This window comes from Oncorhynchus nerka, linkage group LG23, assembly GCF_034236695.1.
Source record: "Oncorhynchus nerka isolate Pitt River linkage group LG23, Oner_Uvic_2.0, whole genome shotgun sequence".
Lineage (NCBI taxonomy): Eukaryota > Metazoa > Chordata > Actinopteri > Salmoniformes > Salmonidae > Oncorhynchus > Oncorhynchus nerka.
The window spans coordinates 11,230,787-11,253,587 of record NC_088418.1 but is presented as its reverse complement, the minus strand read 5'-3'; the positions used below and the strand labels follow the sequence as shown (position 1 = coordinate 11,253,587).

At 43.8% G+C, this 22,801-nt stretch overlaps 1 protein-coding gene across 1 annotated transcript; it reads right to left on the bottom strand.

Annotated features, from left to right (window-relative positions):
• Nucleotides 1-7,115: 7,115 nt before the first annotated feature.
• On the bottom strand, nt 7,116-19,187 carry LOC135564047 (uncharacterized). Its single transcript, XM_065008460.1, has 4 exons — nt 19,155-19,187; nt 18,990-19,041; nt 17,045-17,989; nt 7,116-7,132 (listed from the first exon to the last, which is right to left on the bottom strand). The coding sequence occupies exons 1-4, from the start codon at nt 19,185-19,187 to the stop codon at nt 7,116-7,118; spliced, it is 1,047 nt and encodes a 348-aa protein (XP_064864532.1).
• Between the last annotated feature and the right edge of the window lie 3,614 nt (nt 19,188-22,801).

The following is a 22,801-nucleotide window of genomic DNA, read 5'->3' as shown; positions in this document are numbered from 1 at the left end:
ACATGTTTAAATATTTTACTCACGTTGACCACGGTGAAGGAGAACCCACAGGTTTTGTTAGCGGGCTGTGTCAGTGGCACTGTATTGTCCTAAAGCGAGCACAGATGTTGTTGAATTTATCTGGGAGTCGATATCCGCGACGGGGATGGTTTTCTTTTTGTAGTCCATGATTGACTGTAGATCCTGTCACATACGTCTCGTATGTGGCAGGTTCTACAGGGTCTACTTTGTCTCTATAGTGACGCTTAGCTTGTTTGATTGCCTTGCGGAGGGAATAGCTACACTGTTTGTATTCGGTCATGTTTCCGGTCGCCTTGCCATGATTGAAAGCAGTGATTCGTGCTTTCATATTTGCGTGAATGCTGCCATTAATCCACGGTTTCTGGTTAGAGAAGGTTATTATAGTCACCATAGGTACAAAATCACCGATGCACTTGGTAATAAACTCGCCCCCCCCGAATCAGCGTATACATCAATGTTGTTATCTGAGGCTATCCGGAACATATCCCAGTCCACGTGATCGAAGCAATCTTGAAACATGGAATCCGATTGGTCGGACCAGCGTTGAACAGACCTGAGCACGGGCATTTCCTGTTTTAGTTTCTGTCTAGAGGCTGGGACAAGTCTGTGAATGTTCTTGAGTGGCCCAGCCAGAGCTCGGTCTTGAACCCGATTTAACATATCTGGAGAGACCTTAAAATAGCTGTGCAGCGACTCTCCCCATCCAACATGACATACTTCGAAAAAACTGTTCTTGCTTTGTCATTATATATGTAGATTTATACATTATAGAATAAGGCTGTAGCCTAGTAAAATGTGGAAAAATATTGTGCCTACTTCTCAAGACAGAAGAGAATATTAACTTTACATGAGATGCACTGCAACAGGTGGTAAAAATACATGCTGATTAGCCTACAACCATAGCAAGGGAAATCATTTCAGTCTCCAATCTTAGGCCTTGTATTATCTCACATTTCAATTTACAGTGTGATGTCGAGCAAGACCCATAGACTGACAATTTATTCAATCACAAATTATACAGAAACATGCAATGGCCAACAGCTGCCAGAAGGTGGCCCCAGTGGAGTACAAAAAAGCAACATAGTCAACCTCATCCAACAACTCCAGTGACATCTTTATTGAGGGTCAAAACTGGCCCTAACCAACAGTTGACCCCAATAAAGCATGACCTTATCTGGGAACTTCATTTAGGAGTTACGTTTTCTTTTACTTTGACATTGTGATAACGCACAGCCAGATGCATCATGCAGGTCTATCTGCTTGTGAAAATAGTATGAATATAATCATTTGAATCTGTAAAGACGGATTGATTTAAAAGCAAACTGTACATATTAACAGCATTGAGCATAAACACTAAATAATCACTACTGCTACATGTATTATACAGTATCTGAGATATACTGCTGTATGTATTATACAGTATCTGAGATATACTGCTGTATGTATTATACAGTATCTGAGATATACTGCTGTATGTATTATACAGTATCTGAGATATACTGCTGTATGTATTATACAGTATCGGAGATATACTCCTACATGTATTCTACAGTATCTGAGATATACTGCTGTATGTATTATACAGTATCTGAGATATACTGCTGTATGTATAATACAGTATCTGAGATATACTGCTCTATGTATTATACAGTATCTGAGATATACTGCTGTATGTATTATACAGTATCTGAGATATACTGCTGTATGTATTATACAGTATCTGAGATATACTCCTACATGTATTATACAGTATCTGAGATATACTGCTGTATGTATTATACAGGATCTGAGATATACTGCTGTATGTATTAAACAGTATCGGAGATATACTCCTACATGTATTCTACAGTATCGGAGATATACTGCTGTATGTATTGTACAGTATCTGAGATATACTCCTACATGCATTCCACAGTATATGAGATATACTGCTATACGTATTATAAAGTATATGAGATATACTGCTGTATGTATTATACAGTATCTGAGATATACTGCTGTATCTATTATACAGTATCTGAGATATACTGCTGTATGTATTATACAGTATCTGAGATATACTGCTCTATGTATTATACAGTATCTGAGATATACTGCTGTATGTATTATACAGTATCGGAGATATACTCCTACATGTATTCTACAGTATCTGAGATATATTGCTGTATGTATTATACAGCATCTGAGATATACTGCTGTACGTATTATAAAGTAGCGTAAAGGGTTAGCAAATAGGGTTAACATATAGAGTTAGCATAGAGGGTTAGCATATAGAGTTAGCATAGAGGGTTAGCGTAAAGGGTTAGCAAATAGGGTTAGCATATAGAGTTAGCATAGAGGGTTAGCATATAGAGTTAGCATAGAGGGTTAGCGTAAAGGGTTAGCAAATAGGGTTAGCATATAGAGTTAGCACAGAGGGTTAGCGTAAAGGGTTAGCATATAGGGTTACACTTTGAATACACCGACTGCGTAGTGCGTTTTGATACAAACAGAAGTACATTCATTTCCAATGGAACGCTGCATTTGCCTTGCAGCATTGCGTTGCAGAGGCAGTTGCAGTGCGTTCTGTGTGGTGCACATGTTCGATTTGTCGAACTTATGCATCGAATTGTGTAGACTTGACAGAAAGTAGCAAAATGTGAATGTTGAATTTTTTGTTGCATCCATATCCAGTACAAAAATGTGGGATAACATAATAAAAACAGTTTGCTTAAAATTTCTTTACTTTTTTTATTAATTTATTGGCCAAGTATATTACTATTTCAATGACATCCACAAATTAATTGTGAGAGCCTATAAAATAATTTCCCTCCAAAATGCAGTTAAATAGTCAAGATAGCAGAGTAGGCTCTTTCAACAATGAGACCAACGTTGAGGAAGGTGGTCTTGATCGCGCTGTTGGGCCGGGACCAAAAAGCGCAGGTCTGTGTGGGTCCAGAGATGGTTAAAGTCCCGAAAGCAGGCAGTGGAGTTCTACCATCTCATTCAAGAGCTTCGACTGTTTGAAGAGGAATTCCGAAGTTACTTTCGTCTGGACCGAAGCCAGTTCGATCACCTGCTCCAGATGGTTGGAGCCAGGATCGCCCAGATGGATACCAACTACCGGGAGTCCATCAGCCCAGTTGAACGCCTTGCGAACTGTCTCAGGAAAGCTAAATTCTAGTACATTTTTAAGCCTTTGATACCATAATTGATTGATATTTGATACATTGTTCTTATGTGCAACCTAGCTAGCTAAAGGGCTCTCTAGTTAATAGTCCCTATTTTACATCAGATGTACTTTTTACAGAATGTTCATTAGGACTATAACTTCTCCTCAAGTTGGTTTATAATCCTTTTTTAATGATGCAATGTTGCCAAATGAAAAGAAAGTTGAGGTGCCTTCTGCCCTGATGAAGGTAGGCTAGTCTTCTCCAGGGCCCATTGTTGTTCAAGACAGTTACAGTCATTCATTACATTCTTATTGGACTCACATACACTCTTAGAGAAAAAGGTTCCAAAAGTGTCCTTCTGCTTTCCCCATAGGATAACCATTTTTGGTTCCAGGTATAACCCTTTGGGGAAAAGGTTATACATGGAACCCAATAGGGTTCTACTTGGAACCAAAAAAGGTACTACCTGGAACCAAAAAGGGTTTGTCAAAAGGGTTCTCCTATGGGGACAGCCGGAGAACCCTTTTAAGTAGATAGTACCATTCTTTGGAGTTGGCCTGGGCTACAGTTTATTGATATAGTCATAAACTGAATTGTACAGTTTCAAGGCATTGTTAATGATGGTCGATGAGTATTACAATATAATTAGTAAAGCATAATAAACAGTAATGAGGTAGCTATGTGAGTAGATATAATATGTGGGTGGATTGAAGTTACACACAATATTGATAATTATTTTGAATTATATTTTAGATTCTTGGCAACAGGGGACTCCTACAGGACCATAGGATTCAGCTTCCGAGTTGGACGGTCCACTGTGGCAGGCATTGTCCCCTCTGTGGCACAAGCCATTTGGGACTGTCTGGTTGGTGAATACATGCCTGTCCCCAAGGAGGAAGACTGGAGGGCCATCGTTGCCGAGTTCCTGGAGAGGTGGAATTTCCCCAACTGTCTTGGCTCCATTGACGGGAAACATGTAGTAATCCTGGCTCCATCGTGCTCAGGTTCGCAGTTCTACAACTACAAGGGTACATATTCAGTTGTACTCTTGGCTGTAGTAGATGCCATCCACTGTTTCCATGTTGTCGATGTTGATGCTTACGTCAAGGGAAGTGATGGCGGGACCCTCCGGGACTCTGCCTTCGGCCAGGCACTTCAGGATGGCACCCTGGAGATTCCACCACTTGCATCACTCCCTGGGGCTGAATGCCTGGGACCTGTTCCCCACGTCTTCGTCGGCGACGAGGCCTTCCCTTTAAGACCCAACCTCACGAGGCCCTACGCTGGACGCTTGCTGCCATTGCCAAAGCCTGTAAGGATCTTTAACAAACGACTGTCCAGGGCAAGGTTAGTTGTTGAATGCGCATTTGGGATTCTGGCAGCCCGGTGGAGAATGTATTGGAGAGTGCTTGGTCTCAGCCCCTCAAATGTCGATGCCTGCATGAAGGCCACATGTGTGTTCTCCACAACTACCTGCGGAGGTCATTCCAGGAGATGCTCCGGATGGAGATGGGTACACAAAATGGTCACCTACCTGATGTCACCAGGGCAGGTGCCAACAACGCCCCCAGACAGGCACTCCAGGTGAGGGAGAAGCTGACCACCTACTTCTCATCGCCAGCAGGTGAAGTCCCATGGCAGTATGCCGAGGAGTGAAACAGATCTTTTAAGAGCCCCAGAACACAAAGGTTATTTTAAGAACCATCCACTGTTGTCCATAAAATTGCATTTTCCCCCCCAGATGACTTTATGTATCATTGTCTCTCTTCATTTGGAAGTTATATTTAAGTGAAATTTGGGAGTAAAGACCACACTTTAACCCCTTCCCTCTCCCATTAACGTCAGTATTATACACACCTGGCATGGTACACCAGGTGAGCGGGAGCACTAATTAAGGTTATACGACATACAGTTAGTATGATAACAAAGGGAAAGGGTAACCTAGGTAACCTAGTGTCCATACAAATAGTACAGTTTACCACCATGTTCACTGGCCTGACAAAATACAGGTGGAGAGAAAACACAAATTAGGAAATTGTTTTTACTTTCATCTTGTCTTAGATCTGCAAAGGTGTTGGGAAGAAATAAGCAGATTAAGTCTAAATGAGATATTAATAAACAAATGAAACAATTGACTATGAAAGTATTCAAGTACAGGTAAGAACATGATAGGTATGTGTGTTGTAAAAATGATTTAAAAAAAATAAAACTATTGAAAGGTGTGTGTGTGTGCGTGTAAAAAAAAAAAAATGAATAATATCTGTAATCTGTAAGAGAACAACAAGAGCATGCATCTTTGGCACAACTGCAGACAGATACAGGGACTATTCATAAAGCCTAGACGTAGTAGGGGAACTTCAGACATGGCCATAAAGAGAGAGGGCAGGGCACTGGAGATCTGAGGTACAGAGAGGGGTGGAGGAGAGGTGTGTATGTGTGTGTGTGTGTGTGTGTGTGTGTGTGTGTGTGTGTGTGTGTGTGTGTGTGTGTGTGTGTGTGTCTCTGAGAAAAAGGGAATAATATGTAGCCATAACACAGCTAAACAAACAAATGGCCCCTGGACGTCATGGACCAGTCGATGGAACATAACTTCACAAACAGTTTCAACACCCTGGTTTTCAAGTGGTTTTAAATTAAATAAATATCTTCACCTTCACCTGTGATGTGGAGAAGCAAAAAAACGTACCATTGAACTCGGCTTCGAAAAGCAGGTGATACATTTGAACCTTGACTGTTGCTTGTCTTCACTGAGGCAGCCTCTTCAGTGTTGGCACCAGGCTCATGGCAAATAGGTCTCTTCATCCTCCTTCCTGTGAGCATCAGGTTGGGCTGCATCCCTCTCCACGGCTTGGAGGAGCCTCTGCTGAAATGAGTTGAGTGGATCTGGGGGCTTGTACCTCCGATGACGCCTGGTGTGACGTTATTCCTCTTCGTTTCTCTCTCTGTTTCTCTCCTCGTTCGTCTCTACGGCAACATCCTGTTCAACGAGGTCCTCAGTGGTCACCTCCATGAGGTTCATAATAATCTCAGGTGGTCCTAGATCCAGAGGTGCTTCCTCCATTTCATCATCTTCCATGGCTGCACCGGTGGTGGTCATACTTGTGGATGATGTAGACGTTGTAGAGGGTCTCGCTGCACCGGTGGTGGTCATACTTGTGGATGATGTAGACGTTGTAGAGGGTCTCGCTGCACCGGTGGTGGTCATACTTGTGGATGATGTAGACGTTGTAGAGGGTCTCGCTGCACCGGTGGTGGTCATACTTGTGGATGATGTAGACGTTGTAGAGGGTCTCGCTGCACCGGTGGGTGGTGGTCATACTTGTGGATTATGTTGTCGAGGGTCTCGCTGCACCGGTGGTGGTCATACTTGTGGATGATGTTGTCGAGGGTCTCGCTGCACCGGTGGTGGTCATACTTGTGGATGATGTTGTCGAGGGTCTCGCTGCACCGGTGGTGGTCATACTTGTGGATGATGTAGATGTTGTAGAGGGTCTCGCTGCACCGGTGACGACAACACTTGTGGATGACGTAGTAGAGGGTGTCATGAGGGGGTAGGTTTATGACAGTCATAAATATCTCTTCCCCCCTTTTTCCTCTCTCTACCCTACTGAGGTTACATTTGCAAAACCCTTGGTTAACAAAGAGATTCTGGGAATATCAGTAGGTGGGGGGAAATGAACTATATTCTAGGATTTCCGAACAATTGAACATATGCGGTGGTATTTAAAGAATATGATGTCAGTTCGGTTGTCATCTGAGACATTCTCATCAATGATAAGATGACATAAACTCTACAGTGGAAAGTCTACACATCAGAGTTATAGGATTCACATGGAATTGTTGTTCAATTTAAATGTTTGAATATGAAATTATTTGTGATGGGATGAAAGGTGATTTTAGCTTCTAAAATGTGAGATGTGGGTTTTCATAAGATAGAGCTGCTCAATCAGTGGCCCGCCCTGTGAAGGGACATGGGCTATAAAACTTGTCAAACACGCCCACCTCTCCCTTCCTATATAAGCCCTTGACGACAATATAACTTCCTGTTCCGGGGATGTAGGACGACGGTCCTATGTCAGAATGGTTCAGATAATAACTACAGAACGAAGACAACATCAGCGTGAGCTTTGGCTGCGAATGGTATGAACTTTGAACTCTTATTCACTGCAGAAGTGATACCTCCTAGCCGTTGAGTTAGCAACCGCAGCTGCAAATGCAGGTTATAGGAAGGAACAGACAGCGTATCCCGTCTACCACACAACGGCGTTACTACAACGTATCCAATTGACCACCAGAGACATTCTTCAAAGGACAAAGGACTCGGCAACACGGCCTTCCATCTACCACCAACCTACTGAAGCGCAGCTCAGAGTAAATATTTACTGCATTTTCCTTTTCCAAATGGGCGGTAATTTGGAATGCATAAGATACTGTATTTACGATAGCCCAACTTCTTCCCTTTGTTCCTCAGTCTTCCCGCTCCTTCACTCAACCCAGCCCCTTTACTTTTGTGTAACAAGCTGTCATATCTGTTCCGCCCGCTAGGGACGTTTTCCTTTATGACGTAATTTGTAATCATGTTATGATTTAATAATGTGTAATTCTGTGTGATTAGTTAGGTATTTAGTAAATAAATAATTAAACCCAATTTTGCATTGCGGATTCAACTTGTTAGCCAGGGTTCTTTCAGATAAAATAATTTACAACTTTCAGGTGAGACTGAATTGAGGTGACGATTGATATTGACTGGTATGGATGTAAAATATTACTAGGTCTTTAAGAGTTTATTCGGAAGATAACAGCTCTGTAAATATTATTTCGTGGTGCCCGACTCTCCAGTTAATTACATTTACATGATTAGCTCAATCAGGTAATATTAATTACGGAGAAATTATTTTATAGAATAGCATGTCATATCACTTAATCCGGCATAGCCAAAGACACGACAGGAGTTGACAGTGTTTCCTATCCTCAGTGCAGTGGGCAGCTGGGAGGAGGTGCTCTTATTCTCATGGACTTTACAAGTGTCCCAAAACGTTTTTGAATTAGTGCTACATGATGCAAATGTATTTTTGAAAAAGCTAGCCTTTGCTTTCCTAACTGACTGTGTATATTGGTTCCTAACTTCCCTTCCCTGAAAGGCATATCGCAGGGGTTATTCATTGCTAATGCAGTACGCCACAGGATGTTTTTGTGATGGTCAAGGGCAGTCAAGTCTGGAGTGAACCAAGGGCTATATCTGTTATTAGTTCTACATTTTTTGAAAGGGTTAAGATGGTGAGGAAAGCACTTTTAAAGAATAACCAGGCATCCTCTGCTGGTGGGATGAGGTCAATATCGTTCCAGAATACCCGGGCCAGGTCGACCAGTAAAGCCTGCTCGCTGAAGTGTTTTAGGTAGTGTTTGACAGTGATGAAGCGAGGTCGTTTGACCGCAGACCAATTACGGACACAGGCAATGAGGCAGTAATCACTGAGATCCTGGTTGAAGACAGCAGAGGTGTATTTAGAGGGCAGATTGGTCAGGATGATATCTATGAGGATGCCCGTGTTTACGGATTTCGGTTTGTACCTGGTAGGTTACTTGATCATTTGTGTGAGATTGAGGGCATCTAGCTTAGATTGTAGGACCGCCGGGGTGTTTAGCATATCCCAGTTTAGGTCACCTAACTGTACGAACTCTGAAGATAAATGGGGGGCAATCAATTCTCATATGGAGTCCAGGGTACAACTGGGGGCTGGGAGGGGGTCTATAGCAAGCGGCAACAGTGAGAGACTTATTTCTGGAAAGGTGATTTTTAGAGACCTGGATAGAGACCTAGAGACCTGGATAGCATGACAGAACTCTGCAGACTATCTCTGAAGTAGATTGTTACTCCGCTCCCTTTCGCAGTTCTATCTTGCCAGAAAATGTTGTAGTTCGGGATGGAAATTTCAGAATTGTTGGTGTCCTTCCTAAACCAGGATTCAGACACGGCTAGGACATCAGGGTTGACAGAGTGTGCTAAAGCAGTGAATAAAACAAATTTAGGGAGGAGGCTTCTGATGTTAACATGCATGAAACCAAGGCTTTTACGGTTACAGAAGTCAACCAATGAGAGCATCTGGGGAATAGGTGTGGTACTGGTGTCTACAGGGGCTGGGTTAACCTCTACATCACCAGAGGAACAGAGGAGGAGTAGGATAAGGGTACAGCTAAAGGCTATAAGAACTGGTCGTCTAGTGCATTGGGAACAGAGAATAAAAGGAGCAGATTTCTGGGCGTGGTAGGATAGATTCAAAGCATATTGTACAGACAAGGGTATGGTAGGATGTGAGTACAGTGGAGGTAAACCTAGGCATTGAGTGATGATGAGAGAGGTTTCATCTCTGACGGGACCAGTTAAGCCAGGTGAGGTCTCTGCATGTGTTTCGGGCGTTGGACCAACATTTCTAAAAACCTATTTTTGCTTTGTCATTATGGGGTATTGTGTGTAGATTAATGATAATTTGATTTAATCAATTTTAGAACAAGGCCCTAACGTTACAAAACGTGTAAAAAGTCAAGGGGTCTGAATAATTTCCGAATGCACTGTATGTGATGAAGGCAAGGTGAGCGGGACTGAGGGCTCTACAGTGAATGGCATATTGACATATTAACATTAGAGAGGGGCATAAAGCAATCACAGGTGTTGATCGGGAGAGCTAAGACAACAACGGGTAAATGGCGATGAATGGGCAGAGCGGGTCAGTTAGTTACATACAGGACCTGAGTTCGAGGCTGGGGCCGACAGATATATAAAATGAGGTACTGTACGGTTAGCATATAGGGTTAGCATATAGGGTTATTTCCTTTTATTAGTCACAAAGCACATTCAAGCATACTGTATAGTAACTGATTACTAATAACTGTTGATATAACTGAGTACCTACTACTACTAGTAGCTGAGTACCTACTACTACCTACTACTACATACTACCATGTCACAACCCTCAGCTAGCTTACAAGCCTCCATTAAAAAGCAGTACAGAGTAAAGAAAACATAGGTTATTATAATTTACCCGAGAATGAAGCCATATGCAAATTAGTTTACTTTCTGTCCCATAAGACCTGACTTTACCCTGCTGAGTTCGCCTGATAATGGCATCGTACAATAGCAAACATTGTAAAGAGAAATAAAAGGTCATTATTGACTCATTAAGATTCCTTTTGTTTTACTAACAGATGTTTGTGTTCCTTCTCTCTATTTACCTGTGTTGCTTTCACATGCATGTGAGACATCTGTTTAGGAAGGCAATAAAACTGAAGATGATGGGAGAGAGAGAGGGAGCAACCTTGATCATTGCACTGTACAGTATGCAACATAGTTTTGTAGTGATAATATGCCAGGGTATGAAAGCATTATCCTCTTCCCTCCCTGTGATTAAATTAACATCCCACAATTCCAAACACATGATATGATATTTCTTAGATGTACCAATATCCTGACACATGGATTTCTGGTGGATATCATTCCAACGGTTGGGAACAACATGCACCCTCCCACTAACTAGGCCAGTGAGAGGATGAGGAGACCCAGCAGAAGAGGGAGAGAGCTACACGGTCTCCCCTTATTAAAATGTTTTGGGTTCATCTGGGAGGGCTTCTCAGACCAGAGTCAGGAAGTCACATTGTGTTATTGTGATAAGTCACATATTTTGAGAATAACACGTACCCCTTCAACTCATTGTAAACACTTTGCGGAATGGGAACGGCCTCTTGCCAGTTCCTCACTAAGTACATGAAGATGACACTCAAAGGTCATGTTAGGTTACAAAGAAATTGAGCATGAAATAAAGAACATACCATTGCTACATTGCTGTTCCTGTGCAATGCACTCTAATTCCTGATCTTCAGGTATATTCATATGTATATCAATATAAGTCAGTGTATTTGATTTAGAGTCAATGAGAAATTATAAAGATATTTGGCAAGCATTATTAGTCTACTTTAAGTTTGTAGACATGCTTAAAATTAAATAAAGGAACCGCTACTTTTTTTAAATTTTCGCCTGAATTAACATACCCAAATCTAACTGACGGGAGCTCAGGCCCTGAAGCAAGGATATGCATATTTGTGGTACCATTTGAAAGGAAACACTTTGAAGTTTGTGGAAATGTGAAAGGAATTTATGAGAATATAACACAATAGATCTGGTAAAAGATAAAGAAGAAAAAAACATTATTTTGTATTTTTTTTGTACCATCATCTTTGAAATGCAAGAGAAAGGCTGTAATGTATTATTCCAGCCCAGACCCAATTTAGAATTTGGTCACTAGATGGCAGCAGTGTTTTTTGTGTGTTTTTTAACCTTTATTTAACTAGATGAGTCAGTTAAGAACACATTCTTATTTTCAATGACAGCCTTGGAACAGTGGGTTAACTGCCTTGCTCAGGGGCAGAACAACAGCTTTTTACCTTGTCAGCTCAGGGATTTGATTTTGAAACCTTTTGGTTATTAGTCCAACACTCTAACCACTAGGCTACCTGTGCTTTAGAAAGATCCAATGAACCATTGCATTTATGTTCCAAATGTTGTATCAAGACTGCCCAAATGTGCCTAATTTGTTTATTAATAACTTTTCATGTTCAAAATTGTGGACTCTCCTCAAACTATAGCATGGTATTCTTTCACTGTAATAGCTGCTGTAAATTGGACAGTGCAGTTAGATTAACAAGAATTTAAGCTTTCTACCAATATCAGATATGTCTATGTCCTGGGAAATGTTTGTTTTTCTTACAACCTCATGCTATTCGCATTAGGGGTATCATCGGATGGGGCCACAGTGTCTCCTGACCCCTCCTGTCTCAGCCTCCAGTATTTATGCTGCAGTAGTTTATGTGTCGGGGGGCTAGGGTCAGTTTGTTATATCTGGAGTACTTCTCCTGTCTTATCCGGTGTCCTGCGTGAATTTAAGTATGCTCTCTCTAATTCTCTCTTTCTCTCTTTCTTTCTCTCTCTCGGAAGACCTGAGCCCTAGGACCATGCCTCAGGACTACCTGGCATGATGACTCCTTGCTGTCCCCAGTCCACCTGGCCTTGCTGGTGCTCCAGTTTCAACTGTTCTGCCTGTGATTATTATTATTTGACCATGCTGGTCATTTATGAACATTTGAACATCTTGGCCATGTTCTGTTATAATCTCCACCCGAGACACAGCCAGAAGAGGACTGGCCACCCCTCATAGCCTGGTTCCTCTCTAGGTTTCTTCCTAGGTTTTGGAATTTCTAGGGAGTTTTTCCTAGCCAACGTGCTTCTACACCTGCATTGCTTGCTGTTTGGGTGGGTTTCTGTACAGCACTTTAAGATATCAGCTGAAGTACGAATGGCTATATAAATAAATTTGATTTGATTAGCTCAACCATCCTGTGGAAGGGACACCGATCCCAAAGAAGTTTTTAAGGGATGCTTCTATGGACAACAGGGCAAGCCCTCTCATAAAATACTTCCTCATTCAGGTACCGTTGTGAATTAACCACAGCATGTTTTGTAGGGCCGGGAATTGCCAGGGATCTCACGATATTATCACGATACTTAGGTGGCAATGCGATATGTATTGCGATTCTCACGATTCTATATGTATTGCGATTCTCACGATTCTATATGTATTGCGATTCAATACTGTGATTCTATTGAGACTAGATCTTCCAAAACATATTGCTGTCCATATGTCTGCTGCAGAGGGACAAGAGAGAGCATAAACACACTTGCTGAAAAAATTCACTCCCTATTTAAAAAGAAAAGATGGAGAACAAGCTTGCACCATCACCAAACATATATGTTCATCACAACAGGTTTGCAGCAGCCAGATGTGTTTCAGGCATGATTTTGTTTCCCCTTCTAAGAACACTGCTCTAACATTTTACGTATTTGTTGACTATTATCATGACCTACGATATGGCACATGGTCACACTACACACTACACACACGCACACTACACACACACTCACACACGCACACTACACACACACTCACACACGCACACTACACACACACTACATAGTGAAATTAAAACAGAATCTAGAGATATTTCATGCACCACAAAAGTGTATTGTACATATAAAGTTGTGTATGTCAAGGTTGGCTGGACAGTGAAGTGGTACACTGAGACAGTTTACTGCCCAGTCAATACTATGAGTAACCATAGGAGGGGGTTAAAGTATAACTCACTGAGATCTGTAGCCCTCACACACCCACACACACACACAAACACGCACACACCCACACACACACCCCCACACACAAACACGCACACACACACACACACACACACACATACACACACACATAAACACGCACACACACACACACGCACACACATAAAGACACGTACACACGCACACACATACAGACACGTACACACGCACACACATACAGACATGCACGCAAACACACACACACACACACACGCACACATGCACAAACACACACAAACACAAACACACACACATACACAAACACACAAACACGCACACACACAAACACACACACACACACACAGAAACACGCACACACACACACACACACACACAAACACATAAACACGCACACACACACACATGCACACACGCACACACATAAAGACATGTACACACGCACACACACACACACACACACACACACACACACACACACACACACACACACACACACACACACACACACACACACACACACAGACACAGGCACACACAGACACACAAACACACACAAGCCCAGCCAGTGCGCTCACTTGTGACTGCCTAGTGCCAAGCCCAACCACTTGATTGTCAAGTTATTACACACTCGCATAGGAAATATTTGATTTCAAAGAAAAATAACAGTTACTCAAAACACCATTAACATACCCGGGCCACAGATGTGCTCAATGGGACTGAGATCCGGGCTCTTCGCTGGCCATGGCAGAACATTGACATTCCTGTCTTGCAGGAAATCACACACAGAACAAGCAGTATGGCTGGTGGAATTGTCATGCTGGAGGGTCATGTCAGGATGAGCCTGCAGGAAAGGTATCATATGAAGGAGGAGGATGTCTTGCCTGCAATGACAACAAGCTCAGTCTGATGATGCTGTGAAAGACCATGACGGACCCTCCACCTCCAAATCGATCTCGCTTCAGAGTACAGGCCTTGGTGTAACTCTCATTCCTTCAATGATAAACGCGAATCCGACCATCACCCCTGGTGAGACAAAACCGTGACTCCTCAGTGAAGAGCACTTTTTGCCAGTCCTGTCTGGTCCAGCGACAGTCGGGTTTGTGCCCATATTCGATGCTGTTGCCGGTAATGCCTGGTGAGGACCTGCCTTACAACAGGCCTACAAGCCCTCAGTCCAGCCTCTCTCAGCCTATTGCGGACAGTCTGAGCACTGATGGAGGGATTGTGCATTCCTGGTGTAACTCAGGCAGTTGTTGTTGCCATCCTGTACCTGTCCCGAAGGTGTAATGTTCGGATGTACCGATCCTGTGGAGGTGTTGTTACACGTGGTCTGCCACTGCGAGGACGATCAGCTGTCCATCCTGTCTCCCTGTAGCGCTGTCTTAGGCGTCTCACAATATGGACATTGCAATTTATTGCCCTGGCCACATCTGCAGTCCCCATGCCTCCTTGCAGCATGCCTAGGGCACATTCACGCAGATGAACAGGGACCCTGGGCATTTTTTTTTTTTTCAGAGTCAGTAGAAAGGCCTCTTTAGTGTCCTAAGTTTTCATAACTGTGACCTTAATTGTCTACCGTCTGTAAGTTAGTGTCTTAACAACCGTTCCACAGGTGCATGTTCATTCATTGTTTATGGTTCATTGAACAAGCATGAGAAACAGTGTTTAAACCCTTTACAATGAAGATCTGTGAAGTTAAGTGGATTTTTACGAATTATCTTTGAAAGACAGGGTCCTTAAAAAGGGATATTTATTTTTTTGCTGAGTTTAGTTATATGTACATATTCTTATTCATTCCTTTGCACTTGTGTGTATAAGATAGTTGTGAAATTGTTAGATACTAGAAGCACAAGCATTTCGCTACACTCACATTAACATGTGCTAACCATGTGTATGTGACCAATAACATTTGATTTGGTTTGATTTGGCTGCTTGGCCATGGAAACACATTTCATTAAGCTCCTGAGGAACAGTTTTTGTGTTGACGTTACTTCCAGAGGCAGTTTGTAACTCGGTAGTGAGTGTTGCAACCGAGGACAGGTGATTTTTATGCACGTCAGCAGTCGCCGGTCCCGTTCTGTGAGCCCGTGTGGCCTACCACTTCGCGGCTGAGCCGTTGTTGCTCCTAGACGTTTCCACTTCACAATAACAGCACTTACAGTTGACCGGGGCAGCTTTAGCAGGCAAGAAATTTGACGAACTGACTTGTTGGAAAGGTGGCATCCTATGACAGTGCCACTTTGAAAGTCACGGAGCTCTTCAGGAAGGCCATTGTACTGTTTGTCCATGGAGATTGCATGGCAGTGTGCACGATTTTATACACCTGTCAGCAACTGGTGGACTGTAGCTGAAATAGCCAAATCCTCTTTTACACCACTGATACTCTCTGTTTATCATCGATGCATAGTCACTTTAACTATATCTACATGTACATATTACCTCAATTAGCCCGACTAACCGGTGCCCCCGCACATTGACTCTGTACCGGTACCACCTGAAAAAAGCTTCCACATTGACTCTGTACCGTAACACCCTGTATATAGCCTCCACATTGACTCTGTACCGGTACCCCTGTATATAGCCTCCACATTGACTCTGTACCGTAACACCCTGTATATAGCCTCCACATTGACTCTGTACCGGTATCCCCTGTATATAGCCTCCACATTGACTCTGTACCGGTACCCCTGTATATAGCCTCCACATTGACTCTGTACCGTAACACCCTGTATATAGCCTCCACATTGACTCTGTACCGGTATCCCCTGTATATAGCCTCCACATTGACTCTGTACCGGTACCCCTGTATATAGCCTCCACATTGACTCTGTACCAGTACACCCTGTATATAACCTCCACATTGACCCTGTACCGGTACCCCTGTATATAGCCTCCACATTGACTCTGTACCGGTACCACCTGTATATAGCCTCCACATTGACTCTGTACCGGTACCCCTGTATATAGCCTCCACATTGACTCTGTACCGGTACCCCTGTATATAGCCTCCACATTGACTCTGTACCGGTACCCCTGTATATAGCCTCCACATTGACTCTGTACCGGTACCCCTGTATATAGCCTCCACATTGACTCTCTACCGGTACCCCTGTATATTGCCTCCACATTGACTCTGTACCGGTACCCCTGTATATAGCCTCCACATTGACTCTGTACCGGTACCACCTGTATATAGTCTCACTACTGTTATTTTCACTGTCAATTTGTTTTTTATTTCTTTACTTCTCTATTGTTTACCTAACACCTATTTTTTCCATAAAAATTGCACTGTTGGTTAGGACTTGCGCACGTGACAAATAAAAGTTGAGTGTATATATGTATATATGTATACATATATACATATATACACTCAGTGGATTTCAAATCAAATCAAATATATACATATATATGTGTATATATATATATATGTGTATATATATATATATATATATATGTGCTATTGCAGTCCAATATATATATAAGTAGTGTATCTATGATGTACCATTTGGAAGCTAAAGTTTCAACGTAGCTTTATTACCATCCATCCTAAGGTCAGCATGTCATCAATACAGTACGATGGCTTCTCCCAGGGCTGTCTGGGGTGTTTGGGTTACTCAGTGGGAACCCTCAGGGCCACTGTGTTGACTGACACACAGTGTATTATTATGAATGTAATGATTTTTTTTTCTCTCACATCCTCCTAACATGCGTTCACACGCACACACATCAGGCTGTTTGTGGGGCCCATCCTGCAGTGTTCCTGTGGGATCTAACACATCAGGCTGTTTGTGAGGCCCATCCTGCAGTGTTCCTGTGGGATCTAACACATCAGGCTGTTTGTGGGGCCCATCCTGCAGTGTTCCTGTGGGATATAACACATCAGGCTGTTTGTGGGGCCCATCCTGCAGTGTTCCTGTGGGATCTAACACATCAGGCTGTTTGTGGGGCCCATCCTGCAGTGTTCCTGAGGGATATAACACATCAGGCTGTTTGTGGGGCACATCCTGCAGTGTTCCTGTGGGATCTAACACATCAGGCTGTTTGTGGGGCCCATCCTGCAGTGTTCCTGTGGGATCTAACACATCAGGCTGTTTGTGGGGCCCATCCTGCAGTGTTCCTGTGGGATCTAACACATCAGGCTGTTTGTGGGGCCCATCCTGCAGTGTTCCTGTGGGATCTAACACATCAGGCTGTTTGTGGGGCCCATCCTGCAGTGTTCCTGTGGGATATAACACATCAGGCTGTTTGTGGGGCCCATCCTGCAGTGTTCCTGTGGGATCTAACACATCAGGCTGTTTGTGAGGCCCATCCTGCAGTGTTCCTGTGGGATCTAACACATCAGGCTGTTTGTGAGGCCCATCCTGCAGTGTTCCTGTGGGATCTAACACATCAGGCTGTTTGTGGGGCCCATCCTGCAGTGTTCCTGTGGGATCTAACACATCAGGCTGTTTGTGAGGCCCATCCTGCAGTGTTCCTGTGGGATCTAACACATCAGGCTGTTTGTGGGGCCCATCCTGCAGTGTTCCTGTGGGATCTAACACATCAGGCTGTTTGTGGGGCCCATCCTGCAGTGTTCCTGTGGGATCTAACACATCAGGCTGTTTGTGGGGCCCATCCTGCAGTGTTAGGGTTAGGGTTCCTGTGGGATCTAACACACTGAGAGCCGCAGTATTACACAGCGGGGCAGTGAGTGAGAAAGTTGATAATAAGCCTTGAGGAAGTAAACAGTGTTTATCTTTCCACTATAATTGCTGGTCCACATACAAATATGTGGTATTACAAATAGCTGCAAATAGCCTTGTTACTCTTTCCTGGGGAGGTTTGGTGGAGATGGTGAGGGTGGGGGGGCACTATGCGGGCCAATGCCAGGCCTAGTTTGAGCCATGTCCACACTCATATGTACACACGCACGCACGCGCACACACACACACACACACACACACACACACACACACACACACATAAACACACACACACACACACACACACACACACACGTCTGTGTAAGTAAGGAACAGTCCTCTGTGACTGGATGGATCCTGTTCATACTGTCATGTTTTGGTGAGTGGCCAAGATTAACAGACTGGAGGCTCTCACTCTACAACAGGATATTGGGTTAGTAATGACCACCGGGGGACCTACAGAGTGACATAAATATGAGGGTTTTTCCCACACGTGGTACAGAGAGACCTCATAGAGGCCATTCCAGTTGTTACGAGTGTTAAACCATTGTAGAACCCTGCTGTTAATTACACAGGCCTGTGATCTTCAGATAACATCTTGGCTGATGAGCTGCTGTTTTGAATGGATCTGGGGCTGACGACTCAAACCCAGGGAGAAATCATTGTTGGCATTGATGATTTTCATTCAAAACATTGTGAAGTATGAAAGCATAACCGGTGAGGGAGGGTTAGGTTTCTTTTCACAATCTGGGCTAACTTTTAAAAGGATTGTGTTGTTCAGCCACTAAAACTAAAACGTTTATGACTTTTCTCTGTTTTTCTATTTCAGCCAGACACAAAAGCACTTCATTACACAAAACTCCACCAAAAGCAACACGCATGGCTAACATCAAACTGAGAAATTATTGGATTCCTCTAAAAGCGACCATCACTTTTCAACATGTTCTCCATCCATACTCGAGTACGGTACGTGCTGTTTCTCCTCCTCTCCTTCATCACTGTTCAGACACTGACAGAGCGCCCAGTCACATTAGAGGTTCCACTGGGCTTTAGCCCCACAATTACTCCTTACCTGGACTATATAAAGGGAATGGCAGCAGTGAGGGCTAGAGTTAGGCAAACCAAGGGGTTGTGGCCCGCCGAAGGGTCGGCCATGTTGTTTCTGCTAAACTCTGTCTACTGGCCATGTAATCAGGCCACAATTAGGAGTCAATTAGAGCTCAAGAATTCACCCATGAGGTCAGCGAGGAGAATGTTCCTGGACACACACCAGTTTACACTTTTATAAACTATAACAAAGTCTTTCAGACTTGGACGGTGGAGGCAAAGGCGGGGGAGGCGGAGAGGGAGAGAAAGGAGAGAGAAAGGGGGATAGTGGCCGAGGAAGAGAAAGGAAAGAGAAAGGGGGATAGAGAGGCTGAGGGAGGGAAAGGGATAGAGAGAGGGGGATAGAGTGGCTGAGGGAGGGAACAGGATAGAGAGAGGGGGATAGATCGCCTGAGCGAGGGAAAAGGATAGAGAGTGGGGGATAGAGTGGCCGAGGGAGGGAAAGAGAGAGAGAGAGGGGGATAGAGTGGCTGAGGGAGTGAAAAGAGAGAGAGAGAGGGGGATAGAGTGGCTGAGGGAGTGAAAAGAGAGAGAGAGGGGGATAGAGTGGCTGAGGGAATGAAAAGAGAGAGAGAGAGGTGGATAGAGTGGCTGAGGGAGTGAAAAGAGAGAGAGAGGGGGATAGAGTGGCTGAGGGAGAGAAAGAGATAGAGAGAGGGGGATAGAGTGGCTGGGGGAGAGAAAGGAAAGAGAAAGGGGGATAGAGTGGCTGAGGGAGGGAAAGGAGAGAGAAAGGGGGAGAAAGAGATAGAGAGAGGGGATAGAGTGGCTGAGGGAGTGAAAGGGAGAGAGAGGGGGATAGAGTGGCTGGGGGAGAGAAAGGAAAGAGAAAGGGGGATAGAGAGGCTGAGGGAGGGAAAGGGATAGAGAGAGGGGGATAGAGTGGCTGAGGGAGAGAAAGAGAGAGGGGGATAGAGTGGCTGAGGGAGAGAAAGAGAGAGGGGGATAGAGTGGCTGGGGGGGAGAGAAAGAGAGGGGGATAGAGTGGCTGAGGGAGAGAGGGGGATAGGGTGGCTGAGGGAAAGAGAGGGGGATAGAGTGGCTGAGGGGGAGAAAGAGAGAGGGGGATAGAGTGGCTGGGGGAGAGAAAGAGAGAGGGCGATAGGGTGGCTGAGGGAGAGAAAGAGAGAGGGGGATAGGGTGGCTGAGGGAGAGAAAGAGAGAGGGGGATAGGGTGGCTGAGGGAAGAAAGAGAGAGGGGGATAGGGTGGCTGAGGGAGAGAAAGAGAGAGGGGGATAGGGTGGCTGAGGGAAGGAAGAGAGAGGGGGATAGGGTGGCTGAGGGAAGGAAGAGAGAGAGGGGGATAGAGCGGCTGGGGGAGGGAAAGGAGAGAGAAAGGGAGATAGTGGATGAGGGAGGGAAAGGGATAGAGAGAGGGAGAGAGAGGGGGTAGAGTGGCTGAGGGAGGGAAAGGGGGACGGAGAAAGGGGGATGGAGTGGCTGAGGGAGAGAAAGAGAGAGGGGGATAGAGCGGCTGAGGGAGGGAAAGGAGAGAGAGAGAAAGGGGTATTTTCTGCTCTTTGTACCATCTCTGCAACAAGGGGCAGATTTAAGGTGAAAGAGGCTTATACTTGCAGAGCAGTGTTCATAAGGGAAGGGGGAGTGCTGTGCAGACGTGGTGTGTGTGTACTTCACTGTGTATATTTCACTGTGTATACTTCACTGTGTAAACTTCACTGTGTATACTTCACTGTGTATTCTTCACCACGTATACTTCACTGTGTATACTTCACTGTGTATACTTCACTGTGTAAACTTCACTGTGTATTCTTCACCACGTATACTTCACTGTGTATACTTCACTGTGTATACTTCACTGTGTATTCTTCACCACGTATACTTCACTGTGTATACTTCACTGTGTATTCTTCACCACGTATACTTCACTGTGTATACTTCACTGTGTATACTTCACTGTGTAAACTTCACTGTGTATACTTCACTGTGTATACTTCACTGTGTATTCTTCACCACGTATACTTCACTGTGTATACTTCACTGTGTATACTTCACTGTGTAAACTTCACTGTGTATACTTCACTGTGTATTCTTCACCACGTATACTTCACTGTGTATACTTCACTGTGTATACTTCACTGTTTATTCTTCACCACGTATACTTCACTGTGTATTCTTCACCACGTATACTTCACTGTGTATACTTCACTGTGTATACTTCACTGTGTAAACTTCACTGTGTAACTTCACTGTGTATACTTCACTGTGAATACTTCACTGTGTATACTTTGTGTATACTTCACTGTGTATACTTCACCGTGTATACTTCACTTTGTATGCAATATGTGTATTCACACACTATAATGATAGTCACATTGATTTGGACTAGGCTAACATGCAGTAGTTGGTCTTCAACTAACTCTACACTGTTTCCTGTCTACTCCAACGGTAGGGGGTCTTCCTTCCGTTAAAACGTTGGTGATGTGACATTTCAGGGATGCCAATGCCCCCAGGGCTGTCCAGTGTCCCGTACCTGACAGATTTCTGTAATTCGCCTAAAGTAAACGTGGGCCTAGTTGTATCCAGAAGTGCACTGTTTGTTTAACATGGCCACTGCTCTGAGTAATGGTTGGTAATGATTACTCAAATGCCCAGTTGTTTGGGTTATTGTACTAGGGCAGCCTCCAAACAGGCCCACTGGTGTTTATTTGAATTTTCCATTTTATATTGCCACGTGTCATTAGGCTGTTTACAGTTTACCTCGGGTGATGGATCTCTCTCTCCCTCTATCTCTCTCTCTCTCTCTCTCTCTCTCTCCAAAATCTTCTCACTCTCTCTCTGAACTCTCCCCAAACTCTCTCTCTCCCCAAACTCCCTCACTCACCAAACGCTCCCCAAACTCTCTCTCTCTCCAAACTCTCCCCACTCAGAAAATGAGAGGATTGTGCAGAGCAGAGCTGTGGTCAAGTGTGCAACACTCCAAGCAACACGCTAATGTGTGCTTTCCCACAGGAGTCTATGGTTCAATTCCTGCCTCTGCCTTTCGTGTCTGTCTCACTGAAACAAAACTACTTATGGTAGAGTGGAATTCCACTTTCCATAAGATGAATGAGAGGTTTATTAATTCAGCAATTAAATTAACACTTTGTTGTCAACTAACCTGTTGATGTTAATAACCGGAGTTGAGTGTGATTGTGTCATATTTCCTCTGAAGAAAAACACTCAGACACTCAAAACCAAGCCCATCATTATCATATTTCCCAGCATGCTTTATTGCAGGTTGATTTTTAGAATTGTTTCTTTCAATACCTGTGTTTTTGTGTGAACATTGGTTGATTGATCTTATGCTGTAGAAAGATAAATAACATACATTTTTCTAAACTAATCCAATCCGTTAGTAGTTGGATTTATTGCACCGGTTACTGAGATTGTTCCAGTTTAAATGGTTTAGGTAGTCTCATTTGCTCAAATTCCTTGGACCTTGGCAGTCATTCTAAATGCAGGTTGCAGGTGATTAAAAGTTCCAGTTGTTGGAACTCTGGTTGGGTTCCAATAGGAATTGCATATACATTCGCAAGACAGCATAACAAAGGTCTGTATATACTGTGTGGTCCCCACAAGAACCATCAGGGTATTTCCGAACGACAAACCATGGATTAATGGCGAGATCAAAAACTCATGAAGCATGAAGAAGATTGCGTTC